Genomic DNA, 18,619 nt, shown 5'->3' on the forward strand with positions numbered 1-18,619 from the left:
TGGCATGACTGCATCCACCGAGCCAACCGAGCTCCGGCGAAGCGCCCAACAGAGAGGACGCACTGCTGGGGGAAAGCTGACGTCCGGGGAGCCGCTTCCGACCACTACGAAGCCCTGAGCGTGACCAGAGCCTCCAGAGAAGCTGCTGTTGCTCGGGAAATGCAGGTACCTTCCAGTGGTAAGAAAACAGGTAGGCGGATTACCTGAGCGGAACAGGAGGTCCAGGGGAGCAAAGGGGTGAAGACAGAGGCTACAGAAAGCATGTCTGGGACCCTGAGAGCCCAGTGCAAGTCTGGGACATGCACTCATTGAAAATATAAAGTCAAAAGCCAATGTGAACTTTGTGAGTCTTGGACTCGCACCCACGTGAGAATCTGAAACCAAACCAAACATTGCGAGTCTGGAACCCACACCCAAAGAGAGATAGCATATATTAGAATTGTTACTTGGCAGGAGAGTAAACCAAGTAACTGTAAACATTACGAGTCTGGGACTCGCACCCAAAGAGGGGCAGTCCATGAAAGGATGAAGGTATGGCAGGCGAGTACACCAAGTCGAATTGAATGTTGGGAGTCTGAGACCCACACCCAAATAAGAAATTCCATGAAAGAATAACTGCTTGGTAGGAGAGTGAACCAAGCAGTTATATTGTGAATATGGGACCTGCACCCAAAACAGAAGAAAGCACAGTACAACCACTCCTGGGCAGAGGCAACATGCCAATGTGATGGGATTAATAGGAAAAGCATAAGGAGCATATTCTTGTGAACTGCCTAGTGTCATTTGTGGAAGCAAGTACAGGCCTGAGGGCCCTTATAAAGAGAGAGACACATAAGAAGGATCCCAAGGGAAAGGGCCATGACCCTAATCATTGGAATCCTACAGTTGTTAAACATGACTTTATTGTTGTCAGTTTGTTGCCCAAGGGACTGGGGAGTTTTCTGTTGCTTGGAACCAGAAGGAACATTTTTACTTTAGGAATAAATTATCCTTGCGGAGTTGGTTTATGTTGTTAGTGTGAGCGACAGAAGTAGGATTTTGAGACACAACAGGGACGGACTTTATAATTTGGACATACTGACAGTTTCATTCGTTTTCTTAGAGGCAGGGAAACCCCCTCTTAGTTTTAGGGATAGAGATGTATTTTCCCAACCCTTTCCATATAATAAATATTTCTGATAACAAAGATGCCGCCACTGTGTCTGAATCTTACCTCTGACCCCTCACAAAAAGCAGGAACAGGATTCAAGAACAGGACAGTAGCAGCACAAATGCTAATGGCATCTCTTACTATTATGGTCAGTCACTGCTGCAGTTAGTCACAAGAGTTATGGCAGAGCAGCAACATTGTCTGGGGTGACTGGCTACCGGTGATCCGGCTCCAGTATAGGTCCTCTGGGATCATCCCAGTCCCGCGTATGTTTACAGCTGTATAGCTCCCTGGAGCTACGGTAGAGCACTGCAGTTCCCCCTTTGGGTAGGAGACCTTGTTACATTGCATCCTGGCAGTGATTTATTTTAAGGTATGGCCTGAGGGCTCAGGCATTATGCTATTTCTAGCAACAAACAGTTGTGGGTGCCCCAGGTGTATTGGTTAAATCATAGCCTCCCTTAATGTAGTTTATATACCTGTTTCTGCAGACCATAAAGTGAACCAGCTCTCAAGAAGGCCTTTATGGGCCGAGAGGTTCGTTCATGTGCTGGATGCTTGCCTCTGAAATGGGGCCAGCTGGCATGTTGCAGGTTTGAGTACCGACAGGGCCGACTTCTGCCTTCAGCCAAGACATCTTCATCTATGGGATAGATGGACTGAGAACCACTGAAATTGGCAGGGATTTGAAAGCTATTACTGCATCTCTTCCAAACAGGATTAATCTGGCAAGCATTATATAAAGACCTGATATTATTGCTCGAGCAGTTTTGCTTTCTGACCTTAGGCCTTCAGTCAGACTAGCATGTTTAGTAAGACACATTAGTGTGCATAAACAGGACAGTAAAGGTTGGGTTTATCGTGGAGGAGGTATGTATTGGTTTTTATCTTTTAAATGAACCACTCAAATCAGAACAACCAACACAGAGAAAAACAAGCATTGGCAAAGGTAAAAGTTTTGGCTTGTGCATAGGTATTTGGCATTTGCCAGGCACTGCTATTAGATGCCCAGGGACTCGTAGCATTTTGCACCTGCTACCATCAATTGCCAGTTAATACCACTAATAACACTATTAGTTAATACCACTACAACACTACAACAGTACCTGGCAAGTGCCTGTGTCATGCCTAAACAAGAAACCAAACTGTTGGTACTGTTGGTATTGCCAATGGACATTTGCTAGCCACTGATTTAAAGGTACTACCTTGCCATAAGAGGGTAAGAGCTGAAAAATAAAGCAATCACCTGGCATATGATCGCAGTACCTGGCAAATGTCTAATGCCTGACGTTTGTTTTTAACAGGCCTTCAGTGCAAGGAAGCGATATAAATCAAGTGGCAGAAGGTACAATTGGTACTTTTTTATTACACCAGTAGCCATTAACAGCTGCAATTAAGCCTTTACCTCTGAGCAGACTGCTAAAAAAAAAAAAAACCAACAGGCTACATTTTGATGTTACGGCTTGATACAACAGATCAAAGAGATCCCAGGAGGAGGTGATTTGGACGAGGGGAGACGAGTAGTGGGTGGGAATGGCCATACGGATTAGCATGGCCATGGTCAGTCAGTGGGTGGGTAAATAACCAAGCAACACCCGCAAGCTGTGTATCCCTCCTCAAATGTCATCTCCCTCCTCCCTGTGTGCCAATACCATAGTTTAAGCTGATAGGGGGCACCATCTAATAGCCCAAACTAAAAAACAATGACAAATGCAACAGCACGTGACAGCACATGAAGATTGTGGTCTAGGGGCAATGTGTCACATGTGGGGCAAGCAAAGGTGAGATTTTTTATCATGGGATCCCCACACCCCCACACCATCCCGACATTGCTTGTTTCTTAAATTCAGCAGAGCTCAGACACATGCCAACAACACATGTATCTGCTTTGTTAATAAAATATGGTCAGTTACATCTCTGCCCACACAGAGACACAAAACACATAGTGCGGCACATCGTGATACGAAAATAGTCATGGATTCACTAATCGACATTCCTGTGTACAGACATGAACTAACACAGAAACACAGCACTACACACTGCAAATTACACCGTTCTACACAAAGAGCAACTCACACTGGTCTTTCCAGGCCAAATGTTTGTTTATGAAGCATTGAGAGCATGTAGAGTCATGTCACACATGTTTAAATGCATGGCAACTCACACACATCATCAGACACACATATCTACGTAGAGCTGCAAACACAGGCCACAGAGAAGCTCCACACACACACACACACACACACACACCTACAAACAGAGATGCAACGGGCACACAGGTACATACAGAACAACACACAGACACAAGGTATTTTCAGCACATGTACATAGATTAAATCACACATGAACACAACGCAGGTATGTTCGGAGAAAACAAAAAAACTACCATCACCAGGCACTTTGCGCTCTGTTACAACAGGCAATAAACAAGCAAGAAACTGCACCAACACCGATGAAGCATCAATGCATAGAAGCAGGCAGCACAATATTACAAAGTGACTCGCGCACATGTAAGCCAGTGTCAGCCAGACTTACACTGCGGAAACACAACACACACGCCAGAAAGGAGACGCAAGCATCACCAGACGTAGGGTTCACACACACATTCAGATGAGTGACACATATGGCACCATCAGAATTTCACATGCAGAGTGTGCACACTGTAGACACACACACTAAGGCATGCAGTCCCACAATCACACACCCGGAAGCCCTGCTTCTTGCTCCTGAGTCCAGTGGGTGGCAGATGGCAGCGCCTGGCGCGGGACCCGTGGGCACACATGATTTGGCGCCCCTCTTGCACATGCTGCAGTGACACTAAGCAGCTGCAATAAATCAGGCAGTCCCCCAGTGTGTGGCGATGACAGACAGCCACTCGTCCCCGAGCCTATCTGCTCCCTGCCAGGCTGCATGCTTCACAGCCACACGTTGGTCCAGTCCCTGGAGGCAGTGGCTTTAGGAAGTTTCTCTTACACTCCTGCTTGCTTTTTCGTGCCCTTACCCACCTCCTCTGGTAGAGGCACGCCACCACAAACAGCCTTACCCCTCTCTTCCAACGTGGAAAGAAAATGGCTACCTTGTGGAAACAAGCACAGACTCCAGATTCAATTACATCATACTGTCATCACTAACATAATGCACAACCAATGATGTACTGCTTACATCACAAAACACATGACCAACACCCACAAGTAAGAGCATGGACATTTCCAGGGACATTTTGTAACAAAACGTATCTATAACAGTAAGTTGTTTATTTTTAATACAAAATAAATACAGATATATTACATGACTTAAAAGCACTAACATATTTTTTAAATAAAAAAACAAGTAAGATAACTTTTTACAAACATTAACATATAGCTGCCGCCATTTTGGAAGTAAAAACGGCTGCCAAATTCAGCACACAATACAAATGCAGGGAAAGAGTGCAAAAGGGGTGTGGCTTTGGGTGGAATGGGTGGAAATGGGTATAAAATCATATAGATTTGACTTGGAGATGGGCGTTAAATGGACGGACACATAACCAAACAACAACAAAAGCCTATGTATTCGTCCTCATGTGTCATCTCCTTTGAAAAGCATTACAGACCCTCATTTAGTGATCCTATTTGAAGCCCTTATTTTAAAGCTCTTATTTTAATGACAATAGTTTTGGCCTAAAGGTATTGCTTTCAGCACCACCTAATAGCAAAACTAATGATATTTGAAAGGATGTTTACAAATTAAGAAATTAGATCAGTTTACTAAAAGACAACAGACACACTCTATACTCCCATCATCCCTTTACCGTCATGTATATTAGCCACTGGCATACACTTGATGAAGGCAAGATCTGTGCACTCAGGTCTGTTGTGTTTACATTATGGTGGTATTCAGAATAATTTCTTAATTTCTTATAGTCTGGTAGTTCTGATATGCGGTGCTCACCCTCTGAAGGGTTTCACAGTAAGTGTTAATGCTTTGAGGGTTCTGCGATTCTATATTATTAGAAATCTGTCGCACAGTTCTTCCATGTTCATTTTTCCAGTCTGGGATCTATGCTACCTTCTAGCAATCTGTGTATTCACTGTCCAACTATTATAAAAGTAGGCATTATATTACTTTCTAATATTACTTTGGCTATTCAACTACTTACTACCATCAGACAGGGTATTCCCTGTCCACATACTATCAATCTGGCTATTCTACTTTCTACTATAGCCTGGGCATTCACCTACTTCCTACTTTAGTCTGGTTACTCTTTCCATCTGCTAGCATTCTAGGTATTTTCCTAATTTCTACTACCAGTCTGGGTTTTCATGTCCCTCAACCACAAGTCTTGGTATTCATCTACCCTTTACTACGTAGCTGGGGATTCCTTTCCCTCAACTGTAACTTAAGAGCTTCTCTTGAAGAGTTCCCCTTGGCTGTGGGCTCTGTGGAACTCCCTATCCTGTCCAGTTACTCTTGCGTTCTTCCACCCTTTCAAGTGTCTCTGGACATCTCCTTTGTACAGTTAGTTTTCTAGCCTGCATGCCATCACTCTATGTCCCTCCTGCCCCTATGTCGGTATCTTGGAAAGTTTTGAAAGGCTGTGGAGTCACCTCAGGGTCATTCCAACACTGTGCTATCATCAAAGATTATCTTGCCACTGTGATGCCACTTTAGGGTCCCCCTTCCCTTTGCTATGACCTTGGAGATTCTCCCATCAATGTGCAGGCACTCCAGGGGTCTCCTGTTCATTCGATGTTACCCTAAGGTTAACCTGTCCACTTGTGGCCACAATGCCGGCCCACTTACCTTGCACTGGCACTGGAAGTATGTGGTTCATCTTTTGCGTTCAGTGCAGTCTTATCCCCCCCTCAGTCTCATTAACAAGAAGAGAGTAGCCTCATTGCGGATCTTGTAATATCCCAGGGTGTTGTCATCTTCTAGTTCCCTGCCGCAGTAGGTCAAGCGTTGCTGTTCCACTGGGATTTTTGTCCTCTTCTCGATCATCATCTTTAGGCGTTCCACAGAGAGTTTGGGCCAGACCAAATATGGAATGGTTCTGCCATCTGGGTTTCTAACAAATATTTGTTTCTTTGGAGGTGGGGATGTAGCTCGAGGCACTGGGATCACTGGCTGCAAGAAGACAGAATATGTTAAATGTGAACAGTGGTGGCCCTTCCATAATGGCCAAAAGCACCATGCCCCCTCACCCTACATAACGTTACATAGGCAAAAATAAATACAAACACAAATGCCCATTTGAGGGGCCCAAAAAAGAAAAGCGGGGCACTCCGTTGTGAGAGCACAGTGCTCTGCAGGCAGAAGAAATCTCTACCTGCAGACAAAGCATCAATCTGTGGCAGGCTTGCATGTGACCCTGCCCCTGCAGGGCCTCATGCCCTTTAAAGGCATCAGAGGTGAAAAGCCCTGGCGTGCCCTGTTCTGACATTTTGAGATGTGAACCTCCTTGGTGCAAGGCAGAGGCAGAATTCAGAGATAGGGGTGATTGACACATCTCTCCCTGCTTCCTGTTTCTACATGCCACCCAAAGGGCAGAGAGCTTGGGGCTATAGTGGGACTGGCCTGCACATGAGAGAAAGGTATGTTGCTTTGGTGGTGTCATGGGGGAGAAAAGCTGTGGCAGTTCTGGGCCAATGAGTGTGACAAAGGACACAGCCTGGAGCCAATGAGTGGGGCAGAGGTGCAGATCAGGTGGTGATGAGGCAGTTATAGGGTAATGAGACTGACATGATGTAAAATAGTAACATACCTTGTTAAAGTAATCCCTACTAGGAGAATTCATTCTAAACATGTCCCATATAAAAGTGTACCCATATGACAACTCATTCAAAGAGTGTTTTCTGTGGTAGGCCCCCTACAGAAGGCGTCCTTGTAACAATGCCTGACAGGGGAGAGTACCTATTGACAGGAAAATAATTCGAATGCTTGAAAGTATACCTTTAAACTACTGAGAACACACCCTTCTGGCAGCATCCCATCATATTAGGCTCACCAGTCAGTTTGACCCCCCAGTGCCCTTATCCCACATATATTGGCTGCACTGAATGGTGTATGAGCAATCCCTGCTTGAAATTGTGGGAATGGGCCGGATGCATAAAACATTGCAAGTGCACCCGAAGTAGTGAAAAGTGCCAACTGGTTGCCTCTACCATCGACGTTGCCCGCATTGTGAGAAATTAGTTGGGTTTTTGGTACAGTCTTACCTCCACACTCCATAGTTCACAGTCGAAACAGCATGCTGACTGCAGACACATGGCTGCTTCTTCGGCTACGAGATTCCAGGAGGCCTCTTGCCCAAGGATTCCTGTTGGATCTGCAGGGTCCAGGATCACGGGTCTAAAATGGGAAATTAAATGGTTTTCTAATGTTGCAAGTGCCTCCCCCGCAGGGACAGAGTGATAGGCAGAGACATATGTGAAATTAAAACGTTTTGTTAATAGTATTTGTGTACTGTGCCAATAAGGAAGCACAGACTGTGGGTAGATGTGGTAAAATAAATGAGGAAAAATTATTTTGTTGGATTCTTAATGTATCTGCTTTTAGCTAGGGTTGTGTTTTGGACCTTAAAAGACTTGCTGTGCGAAGAAACTGCCTCTTAAACCTTAAGAACTGCTAGTGTTGCACTAACCAACAATTTTCCTTCCCAAAAGTCACTATCTTATATGTGTATGCAGAGTTAATGTCCTTACCGTATTTCTACTAGGATTAGCAAGTGCGCGTTATACCGATAATACGATAGAACTGTCATTACTGTCAAAAGCTGTAACAAATTTAACCGCGAGCAACTATAAACTAAGCAGTGGCCTTTGAAAAGTATTCTAAAGTATTCCTATGTGTTTTGGTTTATTGTGCAAAATAATTTAAAGTGAATCTTGTGTAAATATAATAAATCTATATTTTAATATACATGTAAGTGTTTCTTTGGTGTGCTTTACTAATTGGGTTCAGTGTACTTACCTACAGCTCACATCTTCCTCTTAAGAAAAGCCTGACTGCTCTGCCACTCTACCAAGGTTTCAGCAGTAGTACAGACTGAAACTAAGAGTTGGGGATCTACAAACCGTGGGAAAGCTTACTAAAGTCTTACCTCCAAGTGGGACTTCAGGAAAACTCCCCTAACGCCGACAATGTGTCCTAACTTCCTAATTTTGGGAAAATCCCCTATACTGATAGCCCCACCCTGTGCAGGACGAATTTGTGGGGTTGATCAGATTTCACCATCGCCAGTACACCCTAAGCTGGTATGCCGACCTCGGCCCAAAATATCAGTCCACCAACTGTTGTGGGGCTGGAGCCAACAACCGCAAAATCATCAATCTCCTGAAATTGCATGTACTGATAGCACAGGGTCAGACCCCGCCATGTGCAGGATGAATGTGTGGGTTTGGTCAGATTTCACCATTGCGAGTACACCCCAGACTGGTATGCCGACATTTTAGCCCACCAACTGTTATGGGGCTGGAGCCAACCCCGAACAAAAAGTAGGTCAAGAGAGTGGCAGCAGACCTGAAGAGGACAAAACACTGGTGAGACAGACAGAGACTTGTAAGTAATGTGTGAGAGCAGGAAGAACTAAAGTTTAAAAGCAATGAGGGAGCAAATGATACATGTACTGGGGTGAGAGAACAAGATGGAAGGAAGGTGATGGCGCACAATAGATAACATCAGCGTGTAGTGAGAATAATTTGGGACAATAAGGCCGGCGCCTTCCCCTCTTTCTTTCTTTGAAATATTCTGATAACTCATGCTTAGCTATGATATAATAATGCGGCAACAGAGAAGATGTGATCACTCTTTGAATGATACGCTGTACGTTCTGTGTTTGAAATAGAAAGGGAATACGGTAGAATTCTGAGCTAATCTGAGTTACCACCTTTGGCAAAGAGGGTGTGAGTCAGAGAAAGAGGCACTCACGAGTGCCTAGCAACAACCCTAAAAAACAACTGGAACAAAACAGAAACAAGTGCAGACGACCCTGAACAACAGAGAGTTTAACCTCCTAGGCCCCAGTGCTTCCTTGACATCACTCGCTCATTCAACCTCAACTTCATATCACCCCACAGAGAAACTCTAAGGCTAAGACCTTAGACCTTGTTATCTCGGCAACCCCAATTCTATCCCACTCCACCATATCCTAGGTCAGCCAGCCACCAAGCAATCTTATTCCACCTGACTGCACCGCATTCTCTATTTCAGATCAAGTAAAAACAACCCCAGTGAGACGTGACAAGAAACACTTTTCTCTGACATAGCATAACACACCAACACAACAGACTTACTACTTCACAAACTCACTCTCTTGGGCATATACATCAAGAAAATACCAAAAATCAGATCACAACCCCCACCTTGGCACACCATGAACTCCATGCCAACGAGAGCTACATTAGGAAACTTGAAAAGATCTGAAGCTCTAACAAACCCCCTGGAAACTCTTAATCCACAAAGCAAAAGCAGATACTACAACAAAACAATAGCAGAGGCAAAATAAAACATGAAAGCAACACCCGCTTCCAAACAGTAACATTTTGCACTGACCCGATCCTGCACATCATTCCCCATTCATTCGAACAATCTCAACAAAATGAAAAGCATCAATTGAAATAATGGAGATGAACACAGGCAGATTTCCGAGCCCCCACAATACACAATGATGCCACACAATGCCACCTCGCCCTCAAGCCCAGGGATCGTATCTCTCCAGCTCTGAAATCTCTCCATTGGCTCCCAGTGGATGCAAGGATTAAATTCAAAACCCTCTGCATTGTCCACAAGGCTTTCTGGGGCCTGGGTCCAAAATACCTTCAGCTATCCCTCTGCAAATACCTCCCCTCTCGAGGTCTTCGCTCCTCTACCTCTAACTCCCTCGGGGTCTGTCGTTTTCCAAAGAAACGAGCTGGGGGTAGATCTCTGTCTTCGGCTGGTGCCTCCCTCTGGAACAGCCTCCCTGCCACTCTAAAACTTGAGGAGAACCATCTCCGGTTCCGGAAGCACCTCAAGACCTTCCTCTTTTCTTCTGCCTTCCCTACCCCTCTCCCCTGCTGACCTGTTCTCTCTTGGCACTGTGGACCTGGCCACCCTCAGTCCTCCGGGCCCAGGCACCTGCTCACCCCGCCACCCTCCTGCACTGCCTCCGGGCCACCCCTTGAACTGGGGTCTGTATCTGTACCCATACAGCCCCCCCCTATTTCTTCCTGCACTTGTCAGACCTACCCTGTCTGCTGCCTTTAACCTAGCACTTGCACATTTCTGGCTCCACTACCACTGTTTGTTGCCTTTATTATTTATTTATTGATATTTATCTATTTCTCCTCTGCTTCAGACTTTCCACTTCTCCCCCCTTCCATGCACTTTCCCCCTCCCCCTCTCCCATGCACCTGCGCGTTCTCAATGTCACTGGGCCTAGTAAGATCACTGTTTTGTTCTCCCCTGTTCCCCTCCCTTGCCTTGTCGCGCTCTGAAACACTTGTGTACTAGCGTGATAGAAATAAAATATCAATATCAATATCACCCCTCACAATAGACACTTTCCATTCCAGTAGCATGTCCATTAAAGCGGCATCCTATGAAGATGACTTTGTACCTTCCACTATCATTAAATCCCTCAAAACTCCTCTCTGTGGTCCGGCAGATTCCCATCCTCCCTCAAAACTAGATAAATCCTAGCATTCTTCAAAGAAAGTATCTAGAGCCAGATGGCCATGTCAATTCCTGCCCCAACACTCTTTGCCCTTTCCTTGGCAAAATATTGGAGAAGTCTGTAACAAAGCAATAGCAAGATCAAAATGACTACAACAGCCTCCTCCAGTCCTACCAGTTTGGTTTCTGAATAGGCTGCCCATCGAGACAGCTACTCTCCAGGTAATCAATGCCATGAGAATTCATGAGAAATGTGACTCTTGCTTCCCAAGTCTCCTAGATCTATCATCAGCCATTAAAACAGCTGTTCACAAGTATCTGCTCTCTTCCTGCATGGGTGCCACTCTAGCTTGCATTTTTGCTACTTTCCCCTCCAATACGCAATAATATGCCAAAAGGGAATTATCGAGATCGCCACCCCTTTCTGCCACCCTTAGAGTACAACAAGGTCCTATCTCATCCCCAATGATATTCAACCATCATATGTAGCCATTGGGAGTTCTACTGTCTTAACAAATCTCTCTCTCCATCAACATGCAGACAAAAAGCTCCATCTCAAGGTGTTGTTAGTCTGTTACACTGAACACCTCCAATCCTGTTTGGACACCTTTAAGACCTGGATATCTTTAGTGTACCGCAAACAGGAAATAACAGACAATGGATTAATTCTCATCTGTTTTGCAAACCCCTGTCTCCAACAGAAGAATGGCTCTCAAAAGCGAATCTCAACAGATTCTCTTCTACTGCCAAGTGTTGTGGTGTCCAGATAGACCCTGATCGCTCATTCAAAGATCATATTAGAAAGAACACGCCAATGGCATGGCCTCAGGCCACTTTCCTCCCAAGGAACACACATTTCATCCGACTAACAACTTTCGCTCGATGGGGCCCAGTAATGTCCCATATCAGGTTCTCCTTTCTCCACTGTAGATTGCTTTCCATGCCTCAGCAAGCCTAACCACAGGTCACCCGAAATTCAGTTATAGCACCCCGGACACATGGAGCTCCACTGCCTTCCTCTGCAGGCTTGCATTCAATTCAAGTTCTCTGTGCATCAATGAAACATCAAATACCGGAAAACCTGACTACCTAAGGGGGAAGCTGCTCCACGCGGAACAAACAGTGCACAACTCCATTCAAATGTTCCTGCAATCCCAGAGGAAATCCAGAGAGATGAGCAAGAAAAGGCTTCTCATATTATGATCCTGCACACTAGCACTCTGTCATCATACCTGGGCCTTGCTCCTGTCTTACTATAATTCAGGAATAAACTAAACTCATTATGACATCTGTTTACACTTCTTTACCCTCAACTACATACATAACCATCATCTGCTTCAATTTACCACCTGCTTGTATCTTCCTATCCAATGTGTGCATCCTCCTCCCATCCAATATAACCTCTTGTTCTCTGTAAATACCAAGGCATACAGTAAAGCCTGCACAGTTCTGGCTGTTATCACCTTTCACTGTGCTATGTAAAGCACTTGGCTTCCCTTTGGGGGTGGGTCTGCAGTATAAAAATACACCAAATAAAATAAGGCGGGACAGGCATACAGCTAAATCAAGACAATGTGACCATATAGCTCACCTGGGCTTTCTCAGTTGTCTTCTCACATAGTCCCCCACGATCTGGTTCTCAAAATCATAGTTCTCAGTCCAGTAGATGCAGAGTTTCTGGTACTGGCAGAGCAGGTTCAGGATGGTGCAGAAACCTTCTTCAGTGCAGAAATCCTCAGCCCCACTGCCCTGCTCCCACGCAAAGATGGTCAGCAGCTCCAGGGCATACTTAGGTGGTAGAGATTGGTCCTTATATTTGCTTTTAACATGCTGATAGAAAAAAGAAACCTTGAGTGAGTCCATGCATATCTGAAGTGCAGAACACGTTTTTTTTCCACATTAAATAAACTTTGTAGACATGGAGCAAGTAATCGCAGGTTATCTCTTAGTGGGGGTCTACAAGATAGAAGCTATTGAGCAAGCTAGAGGTACACCCTCCAGACCGGGGGCCTGCAACTTTTGGCTCTCCAGATGTTTTTTAAAAAACTGCAATAAGCCCTGTCCAACACAGTCAATGGTGAGGGATCAAGGGAGACATAGTCCAAATTATCTGGAGTGCCACAGCACGCAGATCCATGATTAAGAGAGAACGAGAGGCCAGGTATCGAAATGACATGGACACTTACGTCAACCAACCCCTGTATATGCTCGTCAAAGATACAAGGGATTGAATGCAGATGGAGACTTACTCCAACCATCTCTAGAGGTACTATCTCAAAACACTGCAGAGGCTGAAAAGACATGGAAAATGACTGCTACGATCCCAGGGGGTATTGCTTCTAAAGGAACCTGGAATTGAATGGGAATGGAGATGTATTACCTCTAGTAATGGATTTACTATCTCCAAAGACATCAAATACTGAGTGGACATGGAGATTGACTACAACCATCTCAAGAGGTACTTCCTCCAAAGACAAATGGGGCTGAACAGACTTAGAGACTTATTCCAGCATCTCTATACTTGTTCCCTAGAAGTTCTCACCACCAGAGATTGAATAGGCATTGGATCTTACTCCAGCCATCCCTAGAGGGGGCTCCCTCCAGAATGACTGTGGATTGAAAGGACATGCTAAACCATTTCTCTCCGACATTAGAGCCCTCATCCTGTCGCGCCTGGACTATTGCAACGCCCTCTATCTTGGGTCAACCAAAGCTACCATTAGAAAAATCCAAACCCTACAAAATAATGCCCTTAAAGCGGCATTAAGCATCTCCAGAAGAGACCACATCTCTGAGAGTAGCCAACAGATTAACTGGCTCCCTACCAATGACAAAATCCTCCTAAAAACCGTGTCACTCACCTACAAATCCCTTACTAACGCTGCACCCATTTACCTGGTCAACAGATTCCATAGACACATCTCCCTGAGACCTTCCAGAACAGTTTATAAAGATTGCCTCTCTATTCCTAATTTCAAGCGCTCTACAATCGGTGGCAATAGCTTCCAGGTGAAAGCAGCTAAATTGTGGAACTCCCTACCACCCACATTGAGAACTGACCTTCCCTACCAAAACTTTAGGACCAACACCATCCTCTGGTTGAAAGCGACTGATCACTAAATGTAGCAAGCTGTCAGGATCCACTGTGAGGAGCCACAGCTACCCCCTTTATATACCTGTACACATTCACCTCACTATCACCTATACCTGTATATATTGCTGTTGCAAGCATGCTGTATGTATCATTTGTATTTTTGCTCTTGTAGCATCCGCCGATATGCATGTTCTATCTGTATTTACCCTTGTATTTAATACCTGTATGTATTTATTGACGCTGTTGTAACCAATCTTCACATATTCATGAAACTGCTGCACCCTGTTACCTTAGGGTATGCTGCGCATTATAAATATAAAACAAACAAACACACAAACATGGAGATGGGGGTTTTTCCTCGCTCAAACAAACGTATAGACTGACGTCCACTTTCACTACCAAATGTGATTATCCCAGTGAGTGGCCAGTAATTGAAAGGACATGGCAGGTGATTAGCACTCTTATGATTGATAGAAAGGGGGAGATAATTGAACATTTGTGCATGGATCTTCAAAAATGTCCCTCACAGCCAAGGAGGTGGGGCAATAGATAGCCCAAGAATAGCCTCCGCAGGAAAAGCGAACGTTTGCTGTGTACCATAGAGGTATTAATCACACATCAAGGCCAAATGCTAAATAATCTTTGGTATTACCCATTTTGATTGAATTTTTCTGATTGCATCCCTCATCTGCCCGAATTTGCCATGTACTTTTTGACAGTCTACAAGGGCAACGTTTCATTTTCATACAAGAGCATGACATTGTTATCTACCCCCACCCAACAATAACACCTAGGACTTAAGCACAGGCAGATAATTCAGTTTGTGAGGTGCATCACTATCTCACCTCCTTGAACCAGTGCTTCACCAGGCGAATCAGGTTTTCCAGCTTTCCCGGGCGACGCTTCACAAAGTTCCTTTGAAGTTCAGTGAAGCAAGGAGAGAAGTCACCCGGAAGTCCTTTGGCGTTGATCAAGGAAACGTAAACCTCAGGGTCTGGTTTCATATCAGCAGAGATGGAGCCTGCAGGAATGGCCAGGGAGTCGTGCAATCATTACTTAGTCCTTAAGTATGCACTCCCTCAATCATACGAGATACCAGCTACAGCTCTACTCTGTGCAAAGACGTGTACAAAAAGGGGCACATGTAGGATTAATGGGTGTTCTGCAGAGGTGTAATTCCCCCTGGATTGGGTTTTTACTTTCTCTCTGGATTGAACAGCTCGGGGGCAATGGAAACCCCAATTACACCCATGCAACCTCTCTCTCACATTTTGGAAAGTATAGCTAAAAGTTTAAAAGTTGTTTGTAGCTTTCGCTGTAACATGCACAGAACTCTTTACAAGCCATGACATTGTGCTTATTCGAGGACTGCCTGGCACGCTTTTTAAATCCCAGTAGTAAAAATGTTCAGCATTTGCCCTAAAGAAATTCAATGCTTGCCCTCAATCATAAGGGCACTCAAGAATTGGAAAATGCAGTGTCTTCACAAATATTGGGCAGAGCACTGCTGCAGTAACCTGCCCAGCTCCTCTGCTGATTGCGCTGGCACACTTCAATCCTCACTCCACCCTCACCCCCGATTCATCAATAAGATGGGAGTGCCTCTACTGCCTGCAAACAAAACCTTGTGATGGGAATACTCACCTAAGGCATTGAAAGCTGGAAGAACATCAACAGAGATGGACTCCTTCACCTTGCGGGACTGCATGATGGACAGCGATCGCGGCTGGTACAATTGGCCCATGCGGTCCATTTTTTCTTTCGGCTCTTCAATCTCTATGTCGCAGGCAATGCTTTGCCAACATTTATTCAACATTTCATGGATTTCATTAATGATGTCACCGCGTTCCTCGTTCTGATCCTCGAAACAGGTGAAGCAGCCAAGGAAGACAACCAGGTCAGCGTCAGACCCATTCCTGACGGCTGTGCCCTTGCCGGAGGAGCCGCCCTACAGAGCCAGAAGAGAAATGTTTGTTACCAAGAGTGATTCATGTCTGTGCCAAAAAAGGTGCTCAACAGTATTAAGATCCAGAAAGCAGACTTAGATCAAGTCAAAACCATTTAATGGGAAATGTGTTGCAGCTGTTTAATTGCTTCAGCTCACGAAATATATTGACCTGATGTTAATGATGACATGGCCATTAACCGAGCCCATATAAGGACAATTCACATTCACTTGCATTCTAAATGAGGAGTAAATGGTATGTAGAGGACTGCAGCCAGTAACACTTCCCTGTCCTGGCCCCTGTTCACGACATTGTGATTGTTTTCTGTTAGGCATGGGAATCTGGGTGGTCCTGAGTTCCTGTGCCTTTTTACACCTCTAAAAACAAAAGAAGAGTTAATGCGGGCCCTACCATTTACACGCATGCCCGAGGGCAAATAAAAATCCTTATAAATGCTGCCAGTTTTTAATGGAAAGAAATGGGTGGAGTCCACATGGATTCAAGCCGCTCCACATGCATACATATTCTATAGTTTATGTACAGAGGAGGGTTGTGAGGCAGAGCCTTTAAGGTTCATCCCCCTAATCCGTGGAGAACATATGACCAAAATGACCCACGACATCATTTACAGGTGGCGTGCCGGTGTCGCATGTAAATTCTGTTCTGGCCCATTGACCAGGGGCATACAATGAGCCCCACTGCTCACCCCGAGTGTGTCTTAAAAGGCGCCCTGAGCTACAGCTCAATTTGGCACACACTCTCCACAGATTGGTGTGACCCAGATTCAGGTCATGACTTCCTGCAAAAAGTAAGGAAGTCAGTCTGCTATATAAAAGTATCCAAACATAAGTGCTTTGGACACCTTCGAGGCACAATAGCCCACCCTGGGCACTGAGTGTCTTAACCCCTGAAGTGCTCAAATGGTCTTTTTATGAAGGGGCATATTCCCCTCCAGGAGACCAGGTGGAACGTGCCACCCAAGGTGCAGATTAGAATACCTGCCAAACGACTGTTTTGACAATGTTGGATTTGAATTTTGAAGGAAAAGTTGCAGTTGTTAGATGTGCCATGCTAACCATTCTGATTTTCGGCGTAAGCTTGTACCAGCCTACAGCAGAATCAAAGAAGCACTCCCTCAGCGGAGAGCATAGGCAATGCCATCCATTAGGTGGGCTATATTTTCTGAGTGCTTCCCTGAGGGATAGACACTGGAGTTTTGGGAGTTGTTGTCAAGCCTGATTCTTTTGCTTGTCTGAGGGTAGGAGGGCCTCAGAGAGATGGTTTACCTGGCTTTTCCAGGAAAAGGGAAGCCCTATCTGGTAAAAGCAGTCTATAGTACCTTGACAGCAGGTTCCACAGTGGGAGAGTTGATAGATGCCCTGTTGGTGCCAACTGTTTTTAACGGTTTAACTATAAGCTATTCCACGTGAGTGAACTTTGTCTGTTGGTGTGATGAAGAGGGGAAAAGAGTGATGTGAATGCAATGGTGTCGCTGTGACACAGTGATTCTAGGGCCAACAGTGAAACAGGACTGGAGCAAGTGCAGTTAGAGTCTGGGAGGCCCAGGTGGTGTGCGTTTGCGAGGCTCATGCCCCAGTAAAAAGGAGCAGTTTGTGACGAGAGTATGTGGTAAACTAAAAAGTATATAAGGGAGCCTCGAGTTTCGTGAAGGGAACAGAAGTGATAGGGTGAAATACAAAAGGAAAGAGAGCAAAATTATGAGGGAGCCTACCCTTGCCAACGGGGGCACGGAGCACGTGAATCGCGTAAGACCCGGTAAGGTTCCTTCCAATAGAGCAGCACACGGAGGTGGTGTGCTTGCTAGAGGTCAAGTAGAGTTGCCTGAATCCAGAGATGAGCAAGATCTAAGCCAATATGGAAGAGGTTCATGGGGCGGATATCATGCCTGGACCCAAATGGAGGGCTCGGGTTCTGGGCCTCTCCCGGACACAATCGCTGTACTCAGGGGCGTGGCCTGCAAAAAGTGGCATGCATCTGCTTAGTCATTCAAGGCACTTGTGATCCAGAAGACCCCAACCGAGAAAGGGACATTGACAGAAAGCATGGAACTGAGCCGGAGCCACTGGAGGTGAACTTGAGTTGGGTCTATGATGCAGTCTTTTAGGGATATATATTCTGTAGTATTATTATTATTATATTTTCTATAGTACAGTAAATTGCACACATGGCCTGTTCAGTGTGTGAAGCACTGACCACAGGGCTCGGCAAGGATTCCAGTAAAACGCATACGCACCCACGCAGAAAGGGATTGCAAGTCGCCTTTCTTGCATAGGGCTCAGAAGATTTAAAGGAGTACCGCCGCAAGACAGACTCAAAAGGAGGTCTTTGTACCTTAGTTCATATGCATGGATTCAGCAAGGGTCCGTGTCAAATGCCCCTTACTCAAAGGACTCACCAGAGAGTCACTGTCATTTCCAGATATGGGCTGTCTCGGATGAGAACTACTGGTCATTGGGCAGTCTCTAGAATGGAGTGTTGAAGTAGTGGGAGAGGGCCGGTAACTTGACAGACGGTGTCACTATGTGCTGGAAACTATCAGAAGTGTAGGCAGCCATTTCGCTAGCACAGGGGGGGTTGTGGGGACTATAGCCCCGGGTCTTTTGGTTCTAGAACCGGATAGAACCAAAAGTCTAGCTAGTCCCGACAGTCCCGTCATTAGCGTAGCCCCGGATCTTTTTCAGACCTAGCAACACCCATGAGTGTAGGAAGTGCACCTGGTCATGGGTGTAGAAAGAAAGACACATTTAACGAGTAAATACTAAGCCAATAGTGTAC

The 18,619-nt window shown here is 45.3% G+C and overlaps 1 protein-coding gene across 1 annotated transcript in view; it reads right to left on the minus strand.

Annotated features, from left to right (window-relative positions):
- Window positions 1–5,045: 5,045 nt before the first annotated feature.
- Window positions 5,046–18,619, minus strand: part of LOC138493020 (2'-5'-oligoadenylate synthase 3-like) — a 352,001-nt gene continuing 338,427 nt past the window's right edge. Inside the window, exons 9-13 of the mRNA XM_069620269.1 lie at window positions 15,522–15,825; window positions 14,723–14,898; window positions 12,375–12,613; window positions 7,348–7,480; window positions 5,046–6,256 (exon numbers count right to left, since the gene is read on the minus strand). Of these exons, the coding sequence (XP_069476370.1) occupies window positions 5,984–6,256; window positions 7,348–7,480; window positions 12,375–12,613; window positions 14,723–14,898; window positions 15,522–15,825 (1,125 nt within the window). The 3' untranslated portion in view covers window positions 5,046–5,983. The remainder of the gene's footprint in view (window positions 6,257–7,347; window positions 7,481–12,374; window positions 12,614–14,722; window positions 14,899–15,521; window positions 15,826–18,619) is intronic.

This window comes from Ambystoma mexicanum, chromosome 10 (genome assembly GCF_040938575.1).
Source record: "Ambystoma mexicanum isolate Mex_15411 chromosome 10, UKY_AmexF1_1, whole genome shotgun sequence".
NCBI lineage: Eukaryota > Metazoa > Chordata > Amphibia > Caudata > Ambystomatidae > Ambystoma > Ambystoma mexicanum.